This window comes from Cyrtonyx montezumae, unplaced genomic scaffold (assembly GCF_038088225.1).
Source record: "Cyrtonyx montezumae isolate F1298 unplaced genomic scaffold, pur_monq_1.0 scaffold_10, whole genome shotgun sequence".
Taxonomy (NCBI): Eukaryota; Metazoa; Chordata; class Aves; order Galliformes; family Odontophoridae; genus Cyrtonyx; species Cyrtonyx montezumae.
The window spans coordinates 57,054,442-57,082,116 of NW_027071826.1; the positions used below are offsets into that span (position 1 = coordinate 57,054,442).

At 45.1% G+C, this 27,675-nt stretch overlaps 1 protein-coding gene across 2 annotated transcripts in view; it reads left to right on the forward strand.

Annotated features, from left to right (window-relative positions):
- Positions 1–2,487: 2,487 nt before the first annotated feature.
- Positions 2,488–27,675, forward strand: part of HIPK3 (homeodomain interacting protein kinase 3) — a 54,060-nt gene continuing 28,872 nt past the window's right edge. The window contains exons 1-2 of one of the 2 annotated variants that reach the window (XM_065755468.1): positions 2,488–2,645; positions 14,662–15,757. In XM_065755468.1, the coding sequence (XP_065611540.1) occupies positions 14,664–15,757 (1,094 nt within the window). In that variant the 5' untranslated portion in view covers positions 2,488–2,645; positions 14,662–14,663. Of the gene's footprint in view, positions 2,646–9,743; positions 9,820–14,661; positions 15,758–27,675 lie in introns of those variants that run through there. The other variant, XM_065755469.1, reaches the window with a different exon arrangement.

A 27,675-nucleotide genomic window follows, 5' to 3' on the forward strand; every position in this document is an offset into this window, starting at 1 on the left:
TGCTTCCACTGGGTTGCATCAGAGGAGACATCAGAGGGTTCCTGTGGCTGAATTTTAGTGATTCAGAGAATCATAAAACGGCTTGGGTAGGAAGGGACCTCAGCCATCATCTTGTTCCAGCCCTCCTGCAGTGCTCGTAGCAGCGCGTTCCCAACCAGCACGCTTCTGGCTTCTTTAGATTTCATCATTTCTCCCCAGAAAACCTAACTGAGGTTAGTGCAGCTGTAACCACTGTGCTGAGAAAAAGCTCTGCCTTCCTCTTTGTGTTAGCTCTGACATTCGTTGAGCTTCTTCCCGAGCTCTTTTGACTCGCTGAAGAAAGCTGCCTACTTTTTTGCAGGGTGTGCTTCATCTGCTAAATGGGGGATTCAGTGCTGGAGGGTGATCATCAGGAGAATCTAACTGGGTGGGGGGAGAGGAGGCCATGAAAGTCATAAGAGAACAGCTCACTGGTTTGTGGCATCACCCTCCTATGTTAGCAGCTGCAAATGTCCCGAAGGATGGGAGCACAGCTGTGGGGCCCTGCCTTCCCCGGGCCTTACCTTTGTGTGTTGCTTCCCCCAGCAGCCCTGTTCAGGGCTTTTGATGCTCAGGTTCATTCAAATATTAAGAATCTGGCAGATGTAAACAACTCATGAGCTGACATAAACAACTCACAATGGCCTTAAAAAGAATTTGGCGATGTAGCTTATAGCCGCTCAATGAGTCAAACAAATTGTTCCAGCCAAAGTATTTTCTGTCTCTGTCTACGCTTGGGATTTTGATAACCAAAATAGCACAGAGTGTCATGGGTAGGTGTGCTGCCAAGGGCTTCAGGCCCGGCTTTGTCCTCACAGCTTCTGTTGCTGCATGATATTTTTGCATCTATTAGAAATATCTTCTTCCATGGTTTCTGTTTCTTCTTTCCACTCGCGGCACTAATACTGAACTACTCTTACCCTGGGCAGCATCGCGGAAAGGAGGCAGAACAAAGAGCCCGAGGAGGTTTGTGTTTCAGCACTGAACTCTATCAATGAATGTCAATGACAGGGGCCTCCTTGTGCCAGGTTACCTAAGTACCCTGAAACAGAACTCCCCGTGGATGGGTGGCTGCATTGCTTACATGTGTCACACGAGGTCCCGTGTTAACCCCTTGGGTGCCCATCGTGCCAGAACCAGAGAAACAAGGCCAGGGTGTGCTTACTGTGACCAAAATAAGGGAAGTGTTTGACTCAGTTCCTAAAAGCCAGTTGTGACAATATGCCAAGGCAAGTTCATAGCTGAGAAGGGGTATATATTTATTTATGCTTTCATTGTTCATGGATGAAGTGCACTCAGGGATAGGATCGGTGCATGCTCAGTGCTTCCTTCAGCTGCTTTAGAGTTTGTGTACTTAAATAATGAAGCTTAGATGGCACAGGAATGAAATGTGTATGCAAACAGTTCCGCAGGAACCTGATTGTTTGAGGAGCGGTGTGAAGATGAGCGGGATTAAAATCTGTAATATTAGTAAAAGATGCAGTGAGCAGCTCGTAAAAGCTATAATTTGCTGCCATCGTCTCCCACCTATTTTTTCCCCACCCCTTAATTATGTGTGAGGAACACACGGGTGCACGTGGCTGTGCAAGTGCAGCAGTTGCTGGCCGCTGTGGGCAGGAGGTGGGGAAGCGCCCGGCTGGGGCTGCCCATTTCTCCCGGGGCTCGGCGCTCCGTGTACGAGCAGCGCTTCCTCCTTCGCCCCACATCAGCTGAGGGCTATTGAGGGTGGGGAATGCCGTTAGCGGGAGTTGGCCGGACCTGCAGCCAACCCCCGCTACTTAAGCGATGCGCGGGGTTGGGGTCGCGCCGCTGCCGGGCACGCATCCCGCTCCTTCGGCGGGGGCCGAGCGGGGCGGAGTGGTGAGCTTCAGCGCGGGGCACGGCGCTCGGGGCAGCCGCTGTGGCCCGGGACGGGTGCGCTGCTCGTGACGGCGGCCTCTAACAGCCGGGGTCCGCTCCTCCGATGGCAGCCTGCGCCTAGAAGGTCGGTGCGCGGTACCCCGGGGCCGGGCGGGGCGCTGCTTTCATCCGCGCACGAGTTTGGGGTTTGCTGTCGCGCGGGGCTGAAAAGTGTCTGTTCCCTGACACCGACGCCGTGGTGCCGGCAGCAAGCGGAGCGGGACGGGACGGGGCGCTACAGGGACACTCGTACCGCGGGCAGCTCCGCAGGGGCGCGGCGGAGGCGCGGGCCCGGCTACGGGAGGGCTCCCCCGGGCTGGGCGCGGGGCCGCGGCGGAGCGGGGCTCGAACCCGAGCGTCCCGTCCCGTCCCGCGGGGTCCCTTCGGTTGGCGCCTCGCCCGCCGCCGCGGTGTGAGGGGCCGCGGCCGGCGCCGCTAGGCCGCCGCGAGCAGGGCGGGGGCGGGAGGAGGCGGAGGCGGAGGAGGCGGCGGCCGGGGGCGGGCCGGGTCCCTCCCCGGGAAGATGAGGCGGAGGCCCGGGCTGCCGAGCGGGCTGAGCAGGGACTCTCCCCTTCCAGCCGCCAGGACAAGATGGCAGCGGCCGGGGAGGCGGCCGGAGCGGCGGGACTGAGCGGCTGAGCGCGGCACTTCCCCGCGGCGCTCCCGGACATGCCCGGCGCGGCGGCGGCAGCTCCGGCTCGGACGCCAGCGCGGCCCGATCTATGAAGGTGAGCGGCGGGGGACGCGGGGCGAGGACGAGAGCGCTGCCCCTTCCCGCAGGGGCACCCGGGCGAGGCCCGGCACGGCCGGGCGCCGAGGAGCTCAGAGCGGAGCGCTGACCGCCGCCTGCCCGGCGTTCGGCCCCGGTGGTTCCGCTCCCCCCTCTGTCCTTACCCCCGGCGCCGCCCTTGCCCCGAAGTTTCTTTTTTCCCGGCTCCTCGGGGGCTCGCCGTGGCCGTTACCGGCCTGTGCGGCGCGTCGTTGGCCGCTGGTTGCCGTAAACAAGCGCGGGGCCGCCCCTCCCGCGGGGCTGCGCTGCGGGACCGGTCCGCCCGCTCGAAATGGTCACACTGGCGTGTGTTTAGCACCGTAGGGAGCTGTATGGTTTGGAGGTTTTTTGTTATTATTATCGCTTCATATTCATGGAACTCCTTCAACCGTGAACGCTGCGTGTTTATCTTTCTAGAAATGATTTATTTTTCTCGCCGAGGCCTCGCTGCTGTTGGCAAGTGCCGTGCCCCTTGTGCCGTGTCGGCGTGGCGGTGCCAAAAGGTGATTTTTCTTTGCGTTACCTTCCATTACATCATGCTGAAAAAGTTTATGCCCTCCCTGGCTCCAGAACAATGCGGGAGTGCTGGTCTGGCATCAGTTACTTTCTGATCTGACGGTTCCTTAGCAGAATGATTTGCAGGAGGCTTCTGTAAGCGAAGTTTAAAATTCACACACCAAAGAGCTGTCTCGTAAGCGTGGCAGCCGGCGAAGAGATTAATTAAGCATCTGGAAAATAGGTCAAGGCTGCATTATGAAGCAGCGTGGTGCGATCGCAAGTAAATCGAGTGAGGTGTTACTGTGGGCTTACTGGGAGAAAACAGACAGGGACGGGGCAGTGGTGTCAGCACTGTCGGTCCCCACACCAACCATTTATAGCAGTGTGGTGAGATGCATGTGACCATGTGAAGCAGGGATGGGTTTTTACACACGGTGCTTTTTTCTGGGGACTTGCCTTGGGGTGCTGGTTCTGCTCCCTGTGTGGGGTGTGGCATGGCTGTGCACAGAAGCTGTGTTTGAGGAGATGCTCTGACTGCTGTGGTGCACTGCTTGGTGTGTCTTAGTGCCTTGGGGTCACCTGGCTGCCATCCCCGGCAGTGAAGCGGGGTTAAAATGCTGCTCAGGATGCTGACCCTGATTCAGGGCTCAGCTGCCTTCTGAGGTTTTCCTTTGTTTGAAGCTTTTTGTGTTTGTGTCTTTTCTCTCTTCTGCCTGAAGCAGCTCCTTAGTAAAGCAGGGAGGTGAGGGAGGCTACGTAACGAGGTGCTGGAGACAAAATAAAGACAGGGTGTGGGGAGGAACAGTCTTCAGCTCCTCACCTGGAGGTCAGCATCATTCATAGAGGTCTTACACTTCACATGCGCTGCCCTTCTCATGCTGCACCTTGTAGCAGCAGCTTCAAAACAGACCTTCTGTTCTGGAGGGGGTTTTCAAGAAGCTGTTTTGGGTTTGATTGTTCCCATTCAAGGCAGTGAGAGCTAAATGGAGACTTTCCAAGGCACGGTGCTGGTTTACCCCCCTGTGGGTAGAACAGAGGTAGAGAGGTAGCTGCCAATGCCCCCCCCCCCCCCCCCCCCCCCAACACATTGGCTTGTTGAGCCCTCCTTCCCTAAACTTGCATGGTTAGGAATGTGCTTGTCCCTGCTATTTTAGAGGGTCATGCTCTTACACTGGTTTTCTTTTCGACTTTCATTGAAGTATATATCCTCTTTCTGCTGGTTTCTGTTCCGCCAGTGGGCTGGTTATATAAATAGGGATGCTCTCAACAAAGCCTTGCTTTTAGAAACAAGAGTTTTGTTTTTGGCTTTTGTGCACAAGCAGGAGGAAAGCACATCGTTAATATTCAAGCCCAAACAATAGCACTGTGCCCTGAATTTCAGGCTGATGTTAAACACAGGGCTGTATGCTAGAAAAAACTTTCTGTCTGAGCTGACTTCAGTGCATTGTGGTGTACAACTGATGTGCCTTGTACAAAATAGTGTGGGCAGCGTGGCTTTCTGTTCAGGGTGCTGTGGGGAGCCAGTGCAGAAATGTCACAGCTGGGGTGGGCTGCTTGGCTGACTGGTGGTGCTGTGGGGCAGCTGGTGCTGGCCTGGTCCCCAGGGGGGAATCCAGCAAGGATCAGGCTGGAAGGTAGGGTGTCCCAGTGGTGATGCCAATGCTTCCTGGTTACGCTTTCACCACTGAGTTTTGTCAACTCTTGCCTACCTCCCATGCTTTAGAAAGGCTTGTATGCTTCTGTTTGCTTGTCCTCTGACAGCTCTGCCATGCAGCTCTGCAAGAATTCCAGAACTCTTGATGTAGGATTCCTCTGGTGAAAAAAACATCCTTGCACTTCTTCAGCAAAGTTATGAAGCTCCTCCAGATGGATTACATAAATTAGCAGCTGGCCAAATACTTATTCTGAGGCAGTCTCTTACCCTTTGTTGTACTTGAAAAAGGAGAGAGCTGAACTTGGTGGTGGGAACTTTTACACAATTACTGTCTCTGCTCATAAGTCATGGAAGTAATATTTTTGCTTCTTCAGCTCTCCTGATTGGCAATGGGAGAAGGAGTGGAAAGCGTGTCTTACTTTTAGTTTGTGTCCTGGAAGAAAAGCTCATTCTTGGGTGAAGCGCAAGAGATCTCTAGATATCCAAAACTCCACTTGAGAACTGTGGTTGGGTCACGCACAAATTCAGATAGGAAGAAATTACCAAGAATAAGTACTGAACATTTTAGAGATGGCCGCTGAGTGGGCAGCGTGCCTTAAAAAGCTCTGCTGGCTCCATAGCAACGTTTAAAGCAACATTCAGCAGGCAGTGCTATGAAGTGGGTTAGCAGTGGCTTACCTTCTCTCACTTCTGCAGGCAGTGAGCGCCCTATAGTCGGCCTGAAGTAACCTGGAATGAAGCATAAGGCATGGAAAATCCTGTTACCTCTTCTTGGCTTTTTCTGCCCCTTTCTAGAGACCCATTTAATTTAGAGCTTCAGTCTCTAAGAGGTCTTTAGAGAAGCAGAAGCTGTATTTCTTTTCATGGCCCTAACTTTGCCATGGTGGACGAGCAGATGAGCTACTTGCAGTTATGAGAATGGGTAACCTTCAGACAAAATGAGGTCAATCTCTGTTTTAGCAGTGTTGCTTAGAAACGAGATTTGCCACGTACCTGGAGCATCTCTATAGCAAGGGAGATAAGGAGTTAAATTCTCAATTTCTCTTACTCAGTAACTTGGAATCAGTTTAAAATTTCATTCTCAGAACTCTCCCACTGTTATTAACTGTACATATTTAATAGACTCAGAAATATGTGAATTTTTGCATGGTGTTTTTTTTTTTTTTTTACCTGGTGTTTTCAGGAAACTTTAGAAGCCATTTGTTTTCTGAGTATGGCCTTCCTTCTGGCTCCGTTGCACGGTACAGCATTTGGGTCTAACAGGATGGAGCTGAGCAGTCCTGAGTTCTAAAACACAGCAATAACATGAGAGGCAGTGAAATATCCACAGATAAAGCAGGTGAGCAAATATTTTGGTGTATTTTTAGTATCACCAAAGCTACAGGAACTATCCTAATAATTAAAAACTAAAAGGATTGTTACGTGCAGGTTTATTATAGTATGTTGTATTATAGTTATGAATGACACTGCTGTCAAAAAACCCTCTTCTTAAAATGAGTCATCTCACATTCATATGACTCTTTCCATTGGTACTAATATGATTTACCTTTACTAAAAAACTATTCTAGTACTGTTTTTAAGCGTGTTACAGACATGACTAATGCTTTTCATGTAAAACATCAGCTATTATCAAATGAAAATCCTTTCCTATTTGTATAACCATTACTCACCAGATACGTGTGTGAGGACTGTAGTTCCCTATTCAGGTTATTATTTTCCAAAAGGTGGAAAATTCTAGGACAAGAAAGGCCATGTCCTAGCACCTGTTGACAGTCCTGCTTGCATCATCATGGTTTAAGAATGAAAGCAGCCATGTGTGGGGGGGTGGCTGCAGCTCTGAGCTATGATCCCAATAACAGAGCACAGTACTGCTGAGTGTAAGCTGCGGTGTGAGCTGGGTCTGGTACCTGAGATGGTTTGCCTTGGGTTGCTTTAGGAGTCGTACCCGAGCTGTGCTTTACTCCAGTGTGGAATATGAGCTGTGAAATGGGAGCAGGCCACCTCTTGGTTATAAAGAGGGGAGAGAGGAAACTTGGTCCTGGATGGGAGACCTTCTGCTTGGGCACCTCCAGCTGGAACTGCAGTTACAGTACAGCTCACTCCATGTGGGGCTGGAGAGTTTTCTTTTCCTCTTGTGTTGTTCTGCTTCTGCCTGAGTTGGGTAAAGATAATCAGTGGTACTTGAATGATCTTCAGGACTTTTAAAAAATTATTATTATTTTAACATAAGATGTCTTTCTACCTTTGGACTGAAAAGCTGCTGTTGTACATCACTGCCTTGCGAATGTCTTCCTGCCTTTGTTTTCCTAGAAACTCAGCTCAAGGAAACCAGAACCACCCCCATCACTTACTTCTCTCCAGTGTGGGCATTTTGGTGGTTGCAACCCTTGTGGATCCTTTCTGATGGAACAAGCTTTGTTCCTAAGAGAAGAGAAAAGGCTCATTGTTCCCCGTTTCCTTATCTACTAGTGTAAACTTACTTTGTGAGGTGAGGACTTAATTTGTGTTCAGTCTGATAGGGATGTGTTGCTCTCATGATACTCAAAATGGCTTTTTGAAGACCTTTTCTGTATGGTTTTGGAAACGATGCTGTAAGCTAGTGTCCTACTGTGACTCTGCCAGGGTAACCTGGGTGTTTCTCTCAAGGAATATTTTGGGAGCTCTTTGTGACAAGTGCTCTTTGAGACTGTGCTTATAAAACACAATTAAGGAGGTGCCTAAACTTAAGGGTTTGAAACAAGAGTGAATGTTAAAAGCTAATTTCTTTTACAAATGGGAAGATTATTGTATGGAAGGGAACACAGCATGTGAAAAACTGGCTTAATCTTAGCAGTACTGTGCTCTGGCTGTTGGGATCACGTGTATAAATCTCGCTCTTCTGCACATCCTTCTGTATGCTTAAATCAGTAAGTTCTGTGCAGGGGAGAGGGAGAAATTTGTTGCACCGATGGCTTTGGGAAATAGTACAGTATAACAGTACTGCTACTGGTTTGCTACGAAGTGAAAGATGGCATTTCGAGGGAGTTAATATCTAATGGGGTGTCAGCAGACAGTGTTATCTTCTTGGTTACATACAAGGAAATAAAAATGCCTAATTATAATGGCTTAATGATTTTTGGTATTGGTATTCCACATCATAAGGAGTTAATGCTCCAGCTCTGTGGACCATTGATAGTTCTGGGTATACCTGTCTCAGAAGAGAAGAACTACATTCCCCAGAGGACTATGCAGAGGACTTTGTATTTTTACCTATTTCCACTCAGAGGGAAAGATAAAAACTGTCTGCGGTCACGGGACACTCTCTTTCCTTTGGGATCAACCCAGCAGTGGGTGCTCACTGCTATCTTGCCTTCAGCATTAGCATAAGGCCTTTGGTTTATTGGGCACTCTCTCTTGCTCGTTTTATTTGATTATTAGCTTCAATTCCAATTATATTGTATTATATTGTGTAATTTTGCTTTCCGATGTCTTATTTAGTAAATTAGCTTTCCTCCTCAGGTTGTTGCTGCTGTTTTGTTTTTAGGTCCATCTCCCTTTTCCCTTTTCCCCTTTCTCCAAACTGAAGTAGCAATGAGGAAAATACCCCCTAGGGTTATATTCAAGGGGGAGCTGCATTTGATGTCTCTGGATGCTGCTTCCTGTGCCTGCAAACAGCACCGAGGGCAGGGCCTTGCTGCTGTCAGGGCTTCACAGACTTTTATTTCAGTGCATCTCCTATTTCCAGGTTCAAATGGAATTAATCTCTTAAAAGAAGAGATTAGGCTGGTGAAGCCCTGGATGGTTGCAGTGTGCCTTTTGTGTTGATGATGGCACATTCTGATGTAGAGAGCGTGGTCTAATTGGGTGGCAGATAGGACTTTTATTTCCTTTCTTTTTGGTTGCATAACAGCTTCTTGCCTCGCATAGAAGTAGTTCCTTTAAACATTGTTCCATTTATCTTTTTAACTGTGGTTGCAGTCATACTGGAATCATAAGATGTAGCTGTTGGCATTTGTGGAAAATGTGAATATAGTGGTTGTATTCTCCAGTATTGCTGCTGGTACAAGTGGTGGTATTGAGTCATGAGTTCACACTGATTTTTTTTTTAATGTGAAATGTAGTTGTTTGAAGTATCTGGTGTTGGGTTTCCAAGTAGTGAGGTGATGGTGCTGTGGTGCTGGTATCACAGTTAAGCAAGCTTGTACTTCCCATTGAGGTGGGCTTTGTTTTTTGTTTTTTTTTAATATTATTATTTATTTGCATTGGTTACTTAAAAAAATAACAGAGGTTCTTCTCAGAAATACATTTGCTCCAGTCACTGATAGCTCTCTGTGCTTTCCCGAGTCCTGAGTTCAGAGGCTAGAAGCAGAATCTGTCACATTCTCATTCAGGGTATTTTATTTTTGTCCAAAGCAGGCTGTTCAATCAACCTGGTAACTATATTTGGCCTGAAGCGTGCGGGCACCCAGCATTGAACACCTCGCTGTGTGGGTTGAGTAGACAAAATACTGATTTATTTCTTTATTTTGAAGAATGTAGCAGGGCAAGTGAAGCATGATTTCTGCTATCACTGCAGCTCTGTTACTGTGTCCTGTGAAAGCGCTCAGATGTTGCGCAAACAAGCCTTGTAACACGTCTCTGGGGCAGGTAGTAACTCTATATCTCACAGCTGCAAAACTTGATCGCTTTATCATTTGCTTGGTGCTATGACTTTTATAACTCCTGGGTGACCCTGCCCACTCCACACGGTGCTGGCAGGAGGCGAAGGATCCACAAGAATTCCAAAGCTCTGAGATGTCTGTTCACAATTAGACGGGCTTTACTCCCAGCTCCTGCCCGTCGTTTCTGTGCAATACTCCGTGCTCTGCTGTGCCTTCCCAGGGCTCGCTGCCGTGCTGCCAGGTGCCTGTCGGTGCTGGCTGTGTGTCTGCCTCCGCACTCTTCTGGGCATGTGGTCCCTGTCTGTCTGCAGCTCCAGGGCTGGGAGGAAACGATTCCTGAGGTAGGGCTGGTTGGTGAGCCGCTCTGTGCTTCTCCTTTGCTTTGCTGCCATGCTGGGACTCACTGCAGGTGGGCAGGAATGGCTGCAGGACAGCTGGGAGCTGGGTTCCCTGGGCCTGTCTTTCTGGACTCGTGGTGTTTTCCTTCTTAAATTCCAAGCTCTCTTGATTGCTGGCGCTTTGTTACAAATAGTGCAGTTGAAGTAAGGGCGTTCCTAGACATCAGCAGGGCACTGGTATGAAAGTGTCCCCAGTACAGCTTGTACTGCTACGCAGCCGACCCAACACTAACTCAGAGATGCTACCAGAGCCAAAGTGGAAAGAGAGGGTGACTTAATTTAGTCGTGCCTTTGCTAAGTAACTTCAAGAGTCAAGTGGCACCTAATAAAAATAAAAGCTTTTTTTTTAACCTTGGAATAATAGTAGCTAGCAACCTTACAGTGTTCTTAAGTGGTGCATGAAGCAAATAAACTGCTTCAGAGCTGCTGCTGTCGGACTCTTGGTTTGCTGGAAGCTACTGAACGTTCAGAAGATGGGTGTTGTCCAGCTGCTTTGCGAGGAGGGTGCCATTAAGTTAGCAGCAATTCCCACTGACCGGAGGTGAAAGAAGAGGGAAAACAAGTTTTCTGTAGTTACACTTTAACTGTAGCGTTAGGTTGTGCCTGGGGCCAGGCTGTGCTGCAGGGCTTTTCCCACAGCTTAGGGCTTGTGGCCCTGGGGCATTTAAAAGCCCTGTTCAGTTTTCAGAATTCAGGCTGCACAGTGGCAGTTTTTCCTGTACTGGAGCACAGTGCTTTTACTAACTCTCATTACTCTTCTCCCCCACCCCCGTTCTCTATCAGGAGGAAATGTCATTCTGAAGTTAATTATTAATGGTGGTCAAGCCTGGAACAGCCTGTGCTTCTCAAGGCTGTTACAGCCTGCCAAATTTGTCATGTTTATGGATTTGTTGAGGGCTGCTTGAGAAGGCTGGAGAATTAGTTTCAAGAATCTAGCAAAGCGCATTGGTGCGGCTAGGTGAAAATTAGCAGTGCTTTACCAGAAGTGTTCGGTTCCACCGGGCAACGGCTGTGGGTTCGTGGCTGGGTTTGTGTAAAGAGAGGCTTGGCTGGAGGGGACGGGCAGAAAAGTGCCTCCTGTTTTTCTTTACTTTATGAGAACACATTTGCAGTCTTTAATGAAGAAAATCGCTCATTTGGTGTAATCTAACACTAAGACCAAGTGCAGGTTGCTCGGTTCTACCTACTTTAAACTTAGAGCCAAGATGTCTTGATGCTCTTTGAAGAAGCGCTGCCTAGACGTTGTGATAATGGGTAAATGTGGTGAGACAGATCTTCCTGTGCACAACTCATCTGGCATGTTTGACATGTGAGGCAAGCTAGGAGCTGCCTTCAGCTTGTGTGTGCACCTCTGCATATGGAGCAGTGATTGTCCCGTGCTTGGGGAAGGAAAGGAGTGCTGGAAAAATGTGAGGGGGGGAATGGGCAGATGTCTGTGAGCGTAGAGGCAGTGAGAATCAGGTCTGAAGCTGCTCTAGCAGTCTTTGTGTGGGGACTGTGCTCTTCTGTGACTCTTCCACCTGTTCTGTTTGCATGCTACAGTGGCCTTGTGCACACGTTTGGACTTGGTTTTAAATGTAGTGTAACTGGAAGATGTACTTCAGCTGCTCGTGAGTGTTCAGGCTTGAGTATGCTCCCCAAAACAAGCATGGCATGATTTTATTTCCTTTAGCACTGGCTGCTTTGTCGTGTGGGTCCCTGTGCTGTTGTATTGGCCTACTTGTTAATATAGATGTCATCTGACAAGCAGTTTGCATGAGGAAGCAGGAGCAGTCTTGTTAAGAAACGTACTGAAAGATGGGTAAGCTCAGTGAAATGGTTTGTGACAAGCCCAGGTAGGGGGCAGTCCGCTCCTGGCAGGTGAAAATGTGCAATATGCTGCTGTCTTTTAGCCAGCAGTTCTCGACAACGAAAACCAGCAGTGCAACACTATGATCTTTGCTTTGCAGTGTAGCTGTCTGTAAGTCTACGTTGTAAGCCAGATCTCCCAAAATACCGCCAGAACACAAAGCAAAACCCCACACCACCGTGTCAGTGCTGTTGCAGGAAGGGAAGCCGTGGTGTTTTCCTGTTCTCTCTGAGGCTCGTAGTGCTCTGCTGTCTGGGTATGCAGCTGGGTTTTCAGCTGGGTGGGGAGAACTCATCCTTTTAATATCCTTAGCTTCTCAAAGTGGAGACCTCGTGCAGCAGCATGCCCAGTGAGCTGCGTGCTGTTCTCATGTACTGCGTTTCGTTCGCCTTAGTATAGGGAGTGCACCGCTGTCTGAAACAGCAGAACAGTGGTGGTGAGGGAAGAGTGGTAGGGGAAAGCAAGAGATTATGAGCATATAACGAACTTCAAAACCCTTCTTTATTTTTCTGGAGTGAAATTTGTCTGTTAGTTCAGTCCACCGTGGTTGCGTTACAGGTTGTTCTCGCAGGTCTGTCATCTAATAGCTCAATAAACACTTATTATCTGGGAGGAGAGCTGCCGGTGGAGGCTGGAGCTGTAAGCTGGGGGCTGCTTTCCCTTCCCCAAGCAGCCACCTGGACACCTGCCCCTCCAGTGGGGGTGGTGAGGTTGTCTGGGCTTGAGGCAGACACAGAGGGTGCAGTGCAGTGCCCCTCATCCTGTGGGTCGGGCACGGGGTGCAGCTTTGGCAGCGAGCGCTGGAGCTGTCAGGAGCTTAGTGACGTGGCTGGGCTGCTGTGTCTGCTTCATGTTTAGATTTGTCATCTAAACGGGAGGCTGGGCCTGCTGCAGGGTGGCTGTGACAGGCTTTTTTTTATTCCCTAATCCCTGTGTGCTCTTCGTGTGAAGCAGAGCTTTATGGGGGTGTGGAAGTGAAGCGGAGCAGGCAGCACCTAGGTTATGCTATCTCACATAGCAACAGCAGTGCTTCAGTGGAGAGTTTGCCTTTTGTCGGGACAGTTGAGAGCTGCAGGGCCGTGCCCAGGCCTGCTGCTTGTTTTTAAAGCATTTCCTGAGCTGAGTCAAGATTTCAAGGGGTTTTTTTTTGTTGTTGTTAGAAGGATTTCACTGAAGAATTGATCTTAAATAAATAAGCCGAACTGAAATAAAATTTATTTATTTAATTATTCATTCTGGTTTTTTTTATGCTGTAGTCTTAGGAGGGGAGGAAAAAGCATCCAAGGGAGCTGGGAGTTGTGCTTCAGATATATCCTTCTGAGCTATGGTAACTCAGTTCCTTGCTGATAGCCTGGATGGGAGCTAGTACAGCTGTGTGCAGTAGCTTACCCCCTCCCAGTCTCCTTTGTGAGTGTTGACAAGGCATGATTACTTTTCTGGAAGGGGGCTTTGCACAGTCCCACTAGAAATACTCCTGTTTTTTCTGTTGTCTGATGCGAGTAGAAAGCCTTCTCTTTTTGCTACTACTTAAAACAAATGTAAGGTCCATTTATCTGAAGCTTTACCTTCTATATATGAACTTCATCTAGTTTAAGGGAGGTTTTGCATTGTGGTTTGCTTTTTGTTGTTAATGTGGGTCTGAAGATAAACTCAGCATAATTTCCACAAGTGTGTAGATACGTTGATAGACTAAAAACTATCTAGGTTAGAGCTTTGTAGGGGTTACTGAGGAATATTTCTCCATTTGAACACAGCTCGGTGCTTTTTAATGGGGCATGTTATTTAAGACAAGATTCCAGAATTTGGAGAACGTTCACTGATGTTTTGAGATTGTGTTGGTGATCTGGAGTGGTACACAGCAGGGTTGGAAGAGCTGGGAGGTATGGCATCTGTGAGGTATTCTGTCTGTGTGTTTTAAGGTGGAGTTGGGATTGTTTGTATGTGCAGACACGGTGCTGCTGTTTCCTCTCTGATTTTCTGTTGGCTCACTCTGCTTTGGGTTTGGAAAAGGACTGTGCCGTGCAGAGGCCATCCCTGGAAACTCCTGTGGCACTACTTTGCACAAAGCAGGATTTTATTTGTGCTTTCTGAGATGCAGTGGCTCTTTCTGAGAAGCTGTAAGGGCTGTTGAAAGAGGGATGACCTGGAGAAAGGTAGAGTCAATGGGACTGAACCTTTGGTTTCGACCTTTCTGTGACTTCCAAAGCCAAAATGATCAACAGTGGTTTTTATTTTAATTTTCACTTCTCTTTTAGCAAGGATTGCTAAAATCTCTGTATTGGCAGAGATGTGTGTATATGCATATGCCCGTGTGTGTGTGGAGTAATTACTCTACATTTTGGTTTATCCAGGCAGTGACAGTTGTTTATGTAAGCATGTACACATGTAAGGTATTTTGGACCCTGTCATGCACTGCTGCTTTCTTGGCAGTGAAATTCCTGGAGTACTGATGGTCGTGTGGTTTGGCCATCTTCTCTTAGAAGTCTGCTGGTACTTCTGGTGAACGGGTAGGATGATGGGCAGAGTCACCTCACAAATAAGGACCCTTAAGTTTTTTTTTTTACTTTGAAGTAGTTATTAAGTTGTTGAAGACTGTGGTGTCTTTGTATGTGAAAATGCTGGAAGTTTTGAAATGAGAACTGTGTCCTTAAGCACAAAGGTTGTCCCTCCACATCAAAAATCATTAGCACTGCCTGCTGTGAACTGTCTCACTTCTGCCCTGTGTGGTGAGTGAAAACATGGCCTCCTGCATGCTGCTGCAGGACCTTGCATTTTGCCATATGAAACCAAAGGCAGGATTGCTTTAAGTTAGCTAGCTTGGTAAATATACTTCTGTAGCGATTGTTTGCTTGTTTTAAACGAGGAAGCTGCTGCAAGCCTCAGAAATGTTGAATGCAAAATTCTTACCTGTGTTTTCTCTTTCTATCCTTCTGTAGGTATGGCCTCACAAGTCTTGGTCTATCCACCATATGTTTATCAAACCCAGTCAAGTGCCTTTTGTAGTGTGAAAAAACTCAAACTAGAACCAAGCAGTTGCGTGTACCACGAAAGAGCCTACCCGCCAATCTGTGTGAATGGTAAAAACTTTGGAATCTCTCCCCACAGGGTTAGTGCTTTCCTTCAGACTAAAAACCCATTTGACAGACCTCGAGGACAGAATATTTTGTTGCAGTCAAATGCTGTTGCTTTAAAAAATACTGCAGGTGCTACAAAAGCGTTGGCAGCGCAGGCGCAGCAGGCTCAGCTGGAAGCACCTCGGACTGGGACACAAGGAAGCAGAGTAGATATACTGGAAGGACCCCAGCGATGTGGATTGAAGCGTAAGAGCGAAGAGCTAGAGAATCAAAGCAGCACGATGCAGATTGTTGATGAGCTGTCCATCTTGCCTGCGATGTTGCAGACCAATGTAGGAAACCCAGTGACAGTTGTGACAACTGCTGCGGCTTCAAAGCAAACTGGTACAAGTGGAGATGGAGACTACCAGCTGGTACAGCACGAGGTTTTGTGCTCTGTGAAAAATACTTACGAGGTTCTTGATTTCCTTGGGCGAGGGACCTTCGGACAAGTGGTGAAGTGCTGGAAAAGGGGGACAAATGAGATTGTGGCAATCAAAATCTTGAAGAATCATCCTTCGTACGCACGCCAAGGACAAATAGAAGTGAGCATATTAGCAAGGCTAAGTACTGAAAATGCCGATGAATTCAATTTTGTGAGAGCTTACGAATGCTTTCAGCATCGTAACCACACTTGTCTGGTTTTTGAGATGTTGGAACAGAATTTATACGACTTCCTGAAGCAAAACAAGTTCAGCCCCCTGCAACTGAAAGTAATACGGCCTATTCTGCAACAGGTGGCCACTGCACTGAAAAAACTGAAAAGTCTTGGTTTAATCCATGCTGACCTCAAACCAGAGAACATTATGTTGGTGGATCCTGTTCGGCAGCCTTACCGGGTCAAAGTAATAGATTTTGGGTCTGCCAGCCATGTTTCAAAGACTATCTGTTCAACCTATTTACAATCCCGGTATTATAGGTAGGTGTCTTTTACTTTGTTTCTAACTTCTAATGGGCAGCTGTTGTTTTTTAATTTATTGAAGTTAAGGGTTTAAGTAATTACTCTTTGAGATAATTAGTAATTAGTAATCATTTGGGGAACAGGAAGGCGATGTAGATCCCAAGGTTAAGTGGTTGGTTACCGTTTTAAACACGAGTATTTGTCCTGAATATTTTCATAACCCTAGTTTTTTTCCTAGACGTGTGTTTTGTTTTACCCCGTCTGAAGCCATCACTAATTGCTATCTTGACACCTCTGATGAGACTTGAAAAAACAAACAGGAACAAAAATTAGTCTTCACCTGCTTGTTTAGCATTCCTTTTCTGCCTTCCTAATATAACCTTTTTTTTTGTAAGCAGCTGGACAGTGTACTAGAAAGGCCATATTTTACTTTATATACTGTTGCCAAAGATGATGTGAACTCTGCTTTTCTCCAGTGCTTGTAAATATTTTGCCTTGTTCTTATAAATGTAATTCTGATTGAGTGCTTTCAGCAGCACGGACTTCGGGGAGCTTCTGGAATTAGAGAGGGTACTTAAACATTTACATGGTGGGCATTTAAAGTGGTTTTGGTAAATGGTTGCACTCTCCATTGGCCTCAACATGGTTGTATATTTCTGATGTTGTTTTTAATCCTTTCTTTGCATAGCAGTCCCATCGGTGTTGAAAAGCCATTAGTACTTACCATCTGAAGGGCATTAGTTTCCTTTATAAGCTGAGTTTTCTGGATTGAACCCCCTTTTCAGTTCCACTGTGTTGTTGGCAGTTTTGTGTCCTGCATATTGCCTGTCTCTGCAAACTCAGTCAGAAGTTAGGAAGCTGGGACTGTGAGTAATCTAAAGGCAATTTTAAATATGCTTCAGCTATTCATGTTGGAAGTGAAAACCTGTGCAATGCAGTTCTGGGCCTGACGAAATGAAGGTGATTGTGGTTTGTGCCAGAAGGATCTAACTGTTATTTAACTGTAGCTCGTAAACAAGAACATTTCATGGCCTGTCCTTACCTAAAATATTCTTCCTAATCACTTGCATTTCCATATTATTTAATTACAAATTGCAGCTAAGTACACCATTTCAGGCTCCTCAGACAGAAGAAGTGTGCAAGTCCTGGAAAGGCAGTGCGAGTTCTGCAGGGTTATATGTGAATGCAAATTCTTAACATCAGCTGTTGTGTGCAGATCCATAATTCAGCAGATACTCAAGATGCATAGTCTGAAAGCACTTATGTTGCCTTTTTAATTTATGGACACGATTGCAGATGGCTGTGAGCTGCTGCCATCTCTTCCCCCCCTCCCTCTGCCCAACAACTAACAAAGGGAAGCGGCTGTAGGCAACCAGGCTGGGTGGTCCTATTGTCATACTCCTTTCTGTGGAGTCTAGTTTCACATTGCTGTGTGTGAGCCATGCGAAGCAAGAGAAGAGCATTGTTAACCTTATTCAGCTGCTCATATACACATTTTAACTTTGCTTTGTTTTATTTGGCCTTACGTTCCTTAACAGCTATGCTTCATAGAGGATTTTGACCTATGGAGCAGGCCTCTGTGCCTCGTGTGTAGTTTGGATTATTGCACTACGTTACGTGTGCTAAAGTGTAAGCCTGGTTTGTCATTGGTGTTCAGAAGTATTATTTCTGCTCCTCTTTTAAATATAAACTTGTAGGCCTATGTGCTCTCCTTGGCTCAGGGTGGGAACTTAATGCAGAACGGAGCCTATGTAAGACAGTGATATTTTTATAGAGAGATATAATGTGCACCTAAAATTCCTGGTTACTAAGTGGCACTGAAGTGCACTGTAAATATTCAGACTGTTAAGTAAAATATACTCCTTATCCTGTGTCCTTTTACAGTCTGACTGTAAGGCAGCATTTAACTCAAGACTTATTTCTTTAACATAAAGAGAGAAAGAGTTTGACATGGCTATGGTAGGGCCTATTTACTTGAATGGTTCTGATGTTATCTCCAGGGTAAATGTTGGTTTAGGTCACTTTGAAATGGGTTTGAGTTTAGTGGGTTTTGTTGTGTATTTAAACATGAAATATGCTTAAATGTGTTTGTGTTATGAGAGGGTGGGAGTGATGGTGCAGGTTTGACTTATGACGTGTTGAAACAAACCCTTCAAAAAGATTGAGCAGCAATTGAGACTTATTGAGAACTCCTTTTCTTCAGTTTGGTGCTGTATGCTTATTTAATCACTTATGAATCGAAGTAAATGCAGAGTTTTCCTGCTGCTTAAAGCCTCAAAATAAATTAACCCATTTACAGTTCAAAGGGGAAATGCTTTTTAAAAAATGCTTGCTCCCTCCAGTGCCTCTCTTATTAGTGTGATCACATCTGTATTTTTGTATCGAGCCTTCTGAAGTTGTTTCTGTGCTAACCTGTGTATGTATTACCATGAACTTCACCTGTAGCTCTTACTGGTGGAGACTTCTGTCTGTTCAGAGATGACAGCACATGAGATCTATGTTCACCGAGTGAGAAGCACAGCACGCTGTCTAGGAAATAACAGCATAATGTAAAACTTGTACTATTCTGATTTGCAAAAACACCCTGCCACGCTCAAGAATGTAAAGAGGGAAGTATGAAGCAGAGGGATTTTGTTTTGCTTTTAAACAGCTGTGTTAGGATCCAAGACTGCAGAGAAGGATGGAGTAAAATGCCTTTAAATCTGTACTCTGCTGTGGGGGAAAGGAAGGAGCTCTTTTGGAAGAAATACAAACTTGCTAGGGTTTCTGGGTTACTTATGCCATAGCCATTCTCAGAAATGAGATGCGTGTTTTCTGTACTGAAAGCACATGCCTACCACTGTTGAGCGAAGCGGAGAAACTGTGCTGAAGTGAATAAAAACACTTTCATCTGATCACAATGCTGGTTGTTTTTTTTCTTGTGTGTATGAATGAAGCATTGCCAGAATGGAGGAGGCAGCAAATTCTGTTACGCTGACTTTTATTGAGTGGCAGTGTGGTATTTGGGGTCTGTAAGTGGAAGTGAGTATTAAGTTGGAAAAAGAAGTGGTAACACACAGTAAGAGTTAAAGCAGGGATTGGGATGCAGCCGGGTGGATGGACAATGGGGCTGGCTTACATTTCACCTTCTCTCAGTCAATGGCAGAGAAAGAGGTGTGGTTAAAAACAAATACAGAAATACTTCTTTACATTTTTATTACCTTTTGGAAAGTACTGCTGGGAATTAGATTATTTACTTGCAAGGAGAGAGAGTGTCAATATAAATAAACGCTAACCACTAGGCGCTATCTTAAGTTGTGGGTTTCTTTTTTGTTTCAAAGTTGAAGTGTTATTCCAAGCGCTGTTTACCTAAAAGACGGTGTCTGGATTACACAGGGTTTTCATGCTGGCCTGGGTTTTAATATTTATGGACTAGAGGGATCTGGTATTTGAAGCCTTTTCCTTGCTGTTGGTCTCACGCTTGAAGACTGCTGACCTTTTAGGAGCGATCTAAGCAGTGTATACTTCTTGGAAAGAAAAAAGAGCCTTTTATGTTCAGCGTATGTGATCGGGCCTTTGTCACAGATGGAAGTGTTGTTAGCATGTTGCTCATCTATTCTCTTGATCATCAGTGCCCTAAATCAGGAAAACGAGAGCGTTTCATCCGAGACTAAAAGCGCCTTCCTCCCCCAGTGTGGGTTAGGAAGGAGAGGAATCAACAGCTGTCTCTTATTTCTGAGTCTTTAGTCTCATATTCATCCACTGAGGTAGAAAGCTTTTCCAAGGCATGGCATTCTTCTGCTCATGGAGTCATTTTCCTTTTCTTTGTCTCTCTCATAAGGTTATACGTATTTTGGGAAAAGAGGGTGAGAAGAGAGGCTTCAGAATGTTGGATTCCAGCAGGTAAAAAAAAACCACCACTATTTAAAGGATGCATCTAATAGCGTTTACGTAGCAGGGTTTGGTGATGATAAAGCCTCATTCTTCTCCAGTGTTGTTCTCCTTCCACTTTTTACCTTTTAATTCGTAAAATGCATCTCGTATTTACATTGTAAGCTGAGCATCGGTTGCTAAGGGAGAGTTTGTAGCAGCAGTGTTGTATCAGTGTTGGTGTGGGCAGAGCTTTGTGATTGCAAACCAACATCATTGATTGGGAGGAGCTTTTGTTTGGGTTTTGTTTTGTTTGGGTTTGTTTGGGTTTTTTTCCAAGGGAAATGATGCTTCTGTTGGCTTGTTTTGCAGTTGTCCTCCAGAAAATGAGGTTTTGAAAGCAAGTCTTCAGTAAACCTTACAATGCTTAGTGTTCCTAAAGCCTCAGCACCACAAACTTGAGGGTGTAAGAACTGATGTGTGATTCATGGTGTGTTCCTCACATGTGGCCCCAGAAGGCAGTTTAATGTGCATCAATCTCATTGCTTGTATTTGCACTTGTGGTTAAATTTCCTATCTTTCATCTCCTGCCTTCTAAAAACACACCTGCTTCATCATGCTCTTCAGCTTGTGCTGCTGTAAATTTTATCATTTGAAAAGTAATTCTGGGGAGTGAGGAATCGGTTTCCTGATGGAAGGATGCTATCCCTGGCATCCAAAGATCCATGCTCACACTGTTTGAAGTAACTGGGAAAATGAAGTGAACAGAAAGCGACATAAGTGACCTCTCTATAAAATAAGGGTCTGGCTGAAGCTGTGGTGGGCTCATGGGGCCCTGGGTATTGCTTGCAGACTGGAAAGTTTTCGACTCTAAAGGAATGCTTCCAGCTTGGAACTGTTTTTCTGCTCCAGTGGTGACAGTGGTAAAATATGATACCAATTTATTCAGCAGTGTGCCCGTGAGGATAAGCAAATGAGTAGAAGCAGTAAGTGGAGTCCGCTCATTCTTGAATCAGTCAGTGATATCCTTCCTCCTGCTTTCCAACTAAGGATTGTTGCTAATCAACAGAGCTGTTCCAGACAAAATGCCAAAAGTCACTAGTGTTGCAGCAGAGCTCAGTGAGCTGAAAAAATCACGGCTGGATGTATTCCTGCTGGATGGAGTAGTCTTTTCCCACTCCCCTGCCCCCTCTCCACAAGTTCCTTTTACACTCCTCTCCCATGGAGGGTCTGATGGGATGGAAAAAGAGATATCTGTTGCATTCTGCGGTCCTCATGCTGCTGGTACATAAATCCACACCCATCCCCTCCTCCTCAACCCCAGCATACTTGTCAAGAGAACTGCCACTGGCTCGAGGCTGCCCTTATGATAAATGTTGGAGCTGTAGGTGGGTTTTACTCAGCCCATAGATGTCCTGTGGCTGGGAGTAGTGACTGGATCCAGTGCCCTCTCTTCCCTTTTAAAGGATTTGGGGGAAGAAGCAAAGCAGCTGAGTTGTGTGCCTTAATTACCATCCATGACTACAGTGAGAGCTATGTGCATGCTCTGAGACTATTGCACTCAGACTGCTTTTTACTTATAAGCATTCACCTGTGTATTTAACTTCAGGAAAAAAAAAAACCCAGGAAGAATGTATGTTGCTATTTCAGTTTTATGCAGTTGCTGTTTTCTCTCTTGCACACCCTTTGAAATCAGAAAGAAATCATGGTGTCTGCGTGCTCTTGGCCAGACTTGTTTTCTCGATGGGCTTTGTAACTTGATTAAATGTGATTAAGTGTACTCTATGTCGCTCCAGTTACTCCAAAGAGTGTCAGTCAGCAGTACCTGCCTGCAGTGGTTTTTTCCTTTTGTGGATTAGGATTGGAGGCATAACGGGTTATTACAGATCAGCAGTAGCACATGAATCCATTGCATCAGTATAACTTGTTAATTAGCTCTCACTTCAGATCAACAGACAATTTACACGTATAAAATACCATTTTGAAAACTGGTTTACGAATAAACATGAGTATAGGCTTTCTTTATCACTGGGAGAAGTCATGCAGGAATCCATGTCTCAGGAAGCAGCTGCTTTTGAAGTCCACCCCTTGCTGTCACATACTTGAACCTTCAAAATAGGCTTCATCTGGAGTGGGACGTCTTGTTTTTCTCCTTTCATGATGCCTATGATTCTTGCTCAAAAAAAGAAAAAAGCACTTTTTTCTTAGATATAGAAATAGGAAGTAAAGCTCTGGTAATAAACTTGAGTGTTCTGTCAGGGAAGCGAAGTATGAGAACAAGCTAAAAATTCCTCTGTAAACAACTCACACTTAAATATGCTAGCAGATGTTATTCTATCACTTTGAACTGTGCATCACTGAAGTGTATTGGGATATCTTAAAATAGTCAGGGGTGGTGGCCAGAGGCTCTAGACTACTATAGATGGTGAGGCTGCTCCGCTGCAGCAGTGAAATAAGCCAGAAGTACATGCTGCTAAGGTCATTTGCCTGCTCAAGGTCAGCGTGTTCAAAGTCAGCTGCTAGATTTGCCAGCATGGTTACTGTCAGTGGTACAGACGAGAAGAGAGTCCCGATAACATGATAATGTACAGATTTGCTCTTGGGAGTGAACGTGAGGTGCTCCGAACCATTTTCCCCCTTTAAAGTTTCAGGGCTGTGATTGCTGGTTTATTTCCTTATCTGAGCAGCCAGTGTTTAATATTAAGATAAGCTTCTGAGGCTCGTGCTTGAAAACAAATTGTTTTGTTGATTTGGCAAGTGTCTGTTTGCACTTTGTGTGCAGTGCTCATTAATTGTTTAATTGACTTCCTGTTGTGTACTTCTGTTTCGTGAGTACTGGGACCCAACCTCAGCCATTAAAAGTGCCCTCTGGGAGTGGCAATCTTGGCTCATTGAAACCTTGTTTATCTATCTAGGAGATAATAAACGTAGTTTCACTTTAATTTTCTTGTCAACGTACTGTAGTCTCTCGTAACTTACTATTCTCTGTAACAGAAGTAGAAAACAAGAATAGTTTTTGGTGGGTATTTTGTGGGGTTTTTGGATTTTATTTTTCCTGTTGTGGGAGAGTCTGGTGGGGTTCCTGCATGTTTACAGCTGTTCTTGTTCCCTCCAAGGTCCTGAAGGAGTATGGTGGGGAGGGGGTAGGGTGAAATAGTGGCCAGCCTTCTGGTTGCCGCTTTTATGAGCGAGAGGTTTTCTGAGTCATACCAGCAGGCATAACACACGTGAAGCATTAGAAGGTATTGTGTGTCCACTGAGATGCAAGCAATTCCAGCCCATGTTCTGAATTCTGAATCGTGATGGTAGCAGCAGCAGCTTAAGTGGGAGCACAGATGCCAGTTCTGGTGTTTTAACTGCTACAGTTTGAAGAGAAGGGGGAACCTGTATAAAACTGAATGAGAAAGAGCTCTGTTCTTGTTGTATTTCTGTTTGTTGGGGTTATCTGGTAAATCTGTCACGAGGGAAGCTTTGAGAAGCAGCTTTTATTTCTTAAGCATAAGTTTTTACCTAGATGTGGTCATTTTTGTCACTGCCCTGATAGGTCACAAAGACTTGCTGCTCAGTTCACGTCTCTGTGTGTGGGGGAGTCTATCAGGTATCTTAATTATAGAAAACAGCAGTGGAAACTGTCAAGCTGTATTGGTAAATACTACATCTAGCTCTTCCCACTGTGCCTGTCTCGAAAACACGGCTCTATTTTTCTTTTGTAAGAGCAGGAAGTTGCAGATATAAATCAACATGATGGAAACTGAAGCCTGCACCTCAGTCTGCATCTTTTCCACCTGGCATGTTTCCTTGGCTCTGAAGGCGAGCTGTTCTGTGGTTGCCTTCTGCCTGAGTGCCTGACACCCAGCAGAAGACTTGCAGCCCCTTGTGCCTGCCTGGCTGTGCAGCTGCTTTAGATGTTTTATTTGAAACCATCTAAAGCTGTGAGAGAAAGCAGTTTGTGTGCAGTTGAGATTTATCCAGTCGAGTTGGATACTTGCAAAGAAAGCAGTTTTGTCAGTACTGAAACCCAGATGTTTGTGGAATTCGGCTCTGCAGCCTAGGGGCTGTTGCCAATCTTGCCTTTTTCCCCATCCAGATAAGTTCTAGATGCCTGCACTATATAACTTTGAAAAACGACGTGCACTGTTGAGCTTACAACGTGCTTTTATGTATAAGTAATGTTTTATGAAAAGTTCTGAAACTGAACATTACTACAGCGTTATCAATTCAGAAGTTCTAAAATTGATTTGAGCTGTTAGGGTATGCTGAAGGTTGCAAACTGATAGCAATACATAATGGTGTTCCCATCATAGAACGGATCACCCTGTTAATTTCTATATACAGAGATGCTAACAAAAATCATGTGTTTAACTCTTAATAAAATTTATTTCTTGCTGGTTCTGTCATGATCTGACTGCCTCAATACCAGTTGAATGGTGCAAGTCTTTTGTCACACAGAATTGACACACAATATAGATTTTCCTTTATCAGTGCCACTTACGTCTTGTCCTCTGTAATATCCCTCTTTAACATAATGCTTAATCTTGGAACCAGCTGGTTTTGATCTGCATGGGCTTAACACACACCAAAATAGCAGGAAACACTCAGATATTTAACTAGAGGGAAAAAAATTCTAGCACTGTATTGTGTTAAATAAAAGGATAAGCAGGAATTAATGAGTCATTAGTGCCTGGAGGAGTCCATTGTGCTCCCTTAATCCACTTCTGCAGCGCTGGTAGGGAATGCAGTGGGACCTGGAGTAGGTGAGGAAAGCAGGTTGGTAGCCTTGTGGTGGTGCTCCTGAAGTAATGAGTTCATAGTTGGGAGTTCCACTCCAAGAAAAATGCTGTGCTGTCAGGACATGGAAGTTAGGGACAAAAGCTCTATGTACCTGTGTTTATGAGGCTGTGGAGTTCTGGGTACCAAAAGGGAAGAGGGGAAAGGGAAGGTTACACAGAGGAAGTGTCCTTTTTCTCAACCTGAGCACATGGAAAATGGGAAGGAAATTTGTGCAAGAAAATTGTCCTCTTCAAGTGGAGGGACATACAGTCCTGTAAAGTCTTGACCTTGGGGTTAGACTGGACCAAGTAATGCGCAGCGCCTGTAATTTATTGAGATGTTATGTCTGTATTTAAAGGCTCAGTTGGTCAAGAGGAGACGTGAGCTAGACATTTCAAGTGCCTGCTTTGCTCCTTTGCCCACTGAGGGTAAATTGAGGTCCAACCGAGTTGCTTAAGAATCACAGCTCTGTTTACATTTAGTAATTTATTCTGTATTGTTGCTCCCAATGATCTTCTTAGAGCTGTATTTAATTTTTGTGGCAAACTTCTGTGAGACTGAATCTATGAGAAAGAATTTGAAAAATGGAAATGGGCTCAGATTTGTTCCAGAATACCACCCAAAGACCTGCTGGGTGGGATTCCTTGCATATTTCCACTGGGCACTGTTCTGTAACCAAAGCACCTAGAGCATATGCTTCATTTGGGGTGTGAGTGCTGCTAGGTGTTTCTAGGAGTCTGAGTTCCTCTTCTTCTGTTAAGGAAGAATACTTTGCCTGTAAAACAAGGTTTTTTTTTGTTGTTTTTTGTTTTAATTTTAATTTATATATGTGCTTGTGTATGGGCTTTGTTGATATAATTAGATCCTTGGCTAGGGAATCCTCCTTAACTTGGAACTGAGTGGGTGTACAGAGAATAGTGCTCGGTCCTATTCTGCCTGCTGGCCTGTAGTAAACGTGCAAGACCCAACATCTTCAACTTGAAGCCCTTAAGGCACGCATACCTACAAGAGATTACACATGGCAAGTGGCGAGTGTTTGAGGAGCTCTTGGTTACATTACAGGTAGGTAATGCTTTTCTCTGGCAGTTGCTCACTAATCTGTGATTATTATTGGAGTATTTAAGTATCTTCAGGTAAGCAGACAGCTTTGCTGCTGTAATAACACCTTACATAACTGGGGCCTTCCCACGCGGCTTGCAGGCTCGAGGCTCAGTGGCATGCTGGTTTGTAGAAAGGAAAAGAGGTGGGAATGCAAGAAGAGTTGAATATGGTCTGCGTGTAATTAAGAACATTGCTTTTGAGTTTTCTTTTGTCTCTTTTTATTTATTTACTTCTAAATCTTTTGGCCTTCATTTATGCTATGTGTAGCTTTTGTTGTCATGTGGAATAGACTGCTGTTTCTTTCTAAATAACTCATAGCTGAAAGGAATTCTTACCCTTTTTCTGGGTATTAATTCATAGTGGTGTGGTTAAACGGGGCCTCTTTCTGTGAATGTTAACTTTTAATTTAAACTCTGTTTTAAGGAAAGATTCTTAACTTTGGCATCTTTTTGTTTATAGTCAAACTACATCTTGAGTGTGTTCTTTCTGTTAGTCGTGGTCTTTTCTTTGAGCTTGCTTATGACACATGAAAACTTGGTAAATGCTTTAAAATGTGATTTATGAAATGTGTACGTTTCAGAAATGCAGATGTAGGGGTGTGTTTTTAATACATTTTACAAAGTTAAGTGTTAAGCACACGCCAGCAATGTCTTACAATTAGACCTAGATGGCAGTAGGATATACTTTTTAAAGGCAGTGGGATTCTGGCTCTGCATAATCTCATTATTTCTCCAGTATAACCCTTCAGTAACAGGTGGGAGGGGGCAAAGGGCTTCAGAATGTGTGCATCTGCCTTTAATAATTTGCTCAAGAATATAACACTGGCTCTGAATGATCAAAGATCTATTCAGTATTCAGTCTTTCTAGTGGCTGACAGTGAAAACTTCAGGAGAGGTGCAGTAGTGAAGGCTAAGAGGAAGGTTCATTTGTGTCAGTGGCTTCTCAGATGTTCACCCAGCTTCTCTGTCTGGGGCTCCTGAGCTTCCTTATGTTATTCCTTTAGCCTTTTCCTGTGTTTCTGTATCCATGGCTGCTGTACTTGGGCTTCTCACTTGCTGTAGCCTGGGATTCTGCTACCCTGCTCTCATTGCTCTGTTTCCCATTGTGTTACAGCATTATAAGTCGGATGCTGCAAATGGAAATGAATTAACAAAAAAGCAGATTTGTATTTAAATTGTTGTTGGGCCCTTTGTGTAAACAGGGCATCAGAAGCTCCTCTGAATTGTTCTCTCTTTCTGTTGCTGCCCTGCAGAAAGGGAAGGAAGAAGAAGGCCCTACAGAGATGAGGGCATGTTACCCTAAGTGTTTGGCAGTGCTAGAAGTGGTTGCTTCAGTTCTCTCCTTCTAGCTTGCTTATCCAGCTATTAATAAATCTCCTAGGTAGCACGTGTGTGTTAAGAAGTGGGTGGAGAAAGTAACTGTACCTATTTGTGAGTCAACAGTCAATTTTTATGACATTGAACTTGGAATTGCTTTTCTGTTTAAACAAGAAAAAAGCCACAAAAAAAACCCACTGATGTAGAAAAAAATCAGATGTTGAGTGTATTTAGCCTTCTAACCTGTGACTGATGCATGTTCTCATTTCATTAGAACAGGTAATCCTGTGTCATGCTGCTCTTGAATGTTCTTTACAGCATTTTTAGAGCATTTTGGGAGCCAGTTCATGATGAGCTTGTTGTAGTAGTCGTACATGGGATAAAGAAAATAGCTTATAGGTTTGTTCTGGAAATGATGACTTGACAGTAGCCTCTGGCAGCAGAATTTAGCCATCAATAGTGTGTTAATCCAGTTAAGTAGAGAGCCTTTCATAGGGAAATACATGTCATGTGGTCTAGCTAAATAATTACATTTAAAGTAATCATAGAAATTGTAAACGTTGCCTCAATATTTTTGTGATTGTTTTCATGTGCTTATGGCACAGCAGTAACTCATTGTCCAAGTGGTAGCACACTTGGTGGCCTCTGGAGTAATTTTGAAATGTTCAAATCTAGAAGTGTGTTGAACGATGAGAGTTAACCAGATTTTGCCCATTCCTTTTACTATTTAGAAAATAGTGAACAGTATGACAATGGTAATTGCACTTGGGTGTTTCTACAGTTTTTAAATCATGGCAAGCTTGCAGTTATGCATATTGATGAACTGAATTTTATAAAGCTAGTGCTCTGTACTTGGCCTGCCTTATAAGAGGGCGTCTCCAGAGATGGATTTTCACTATA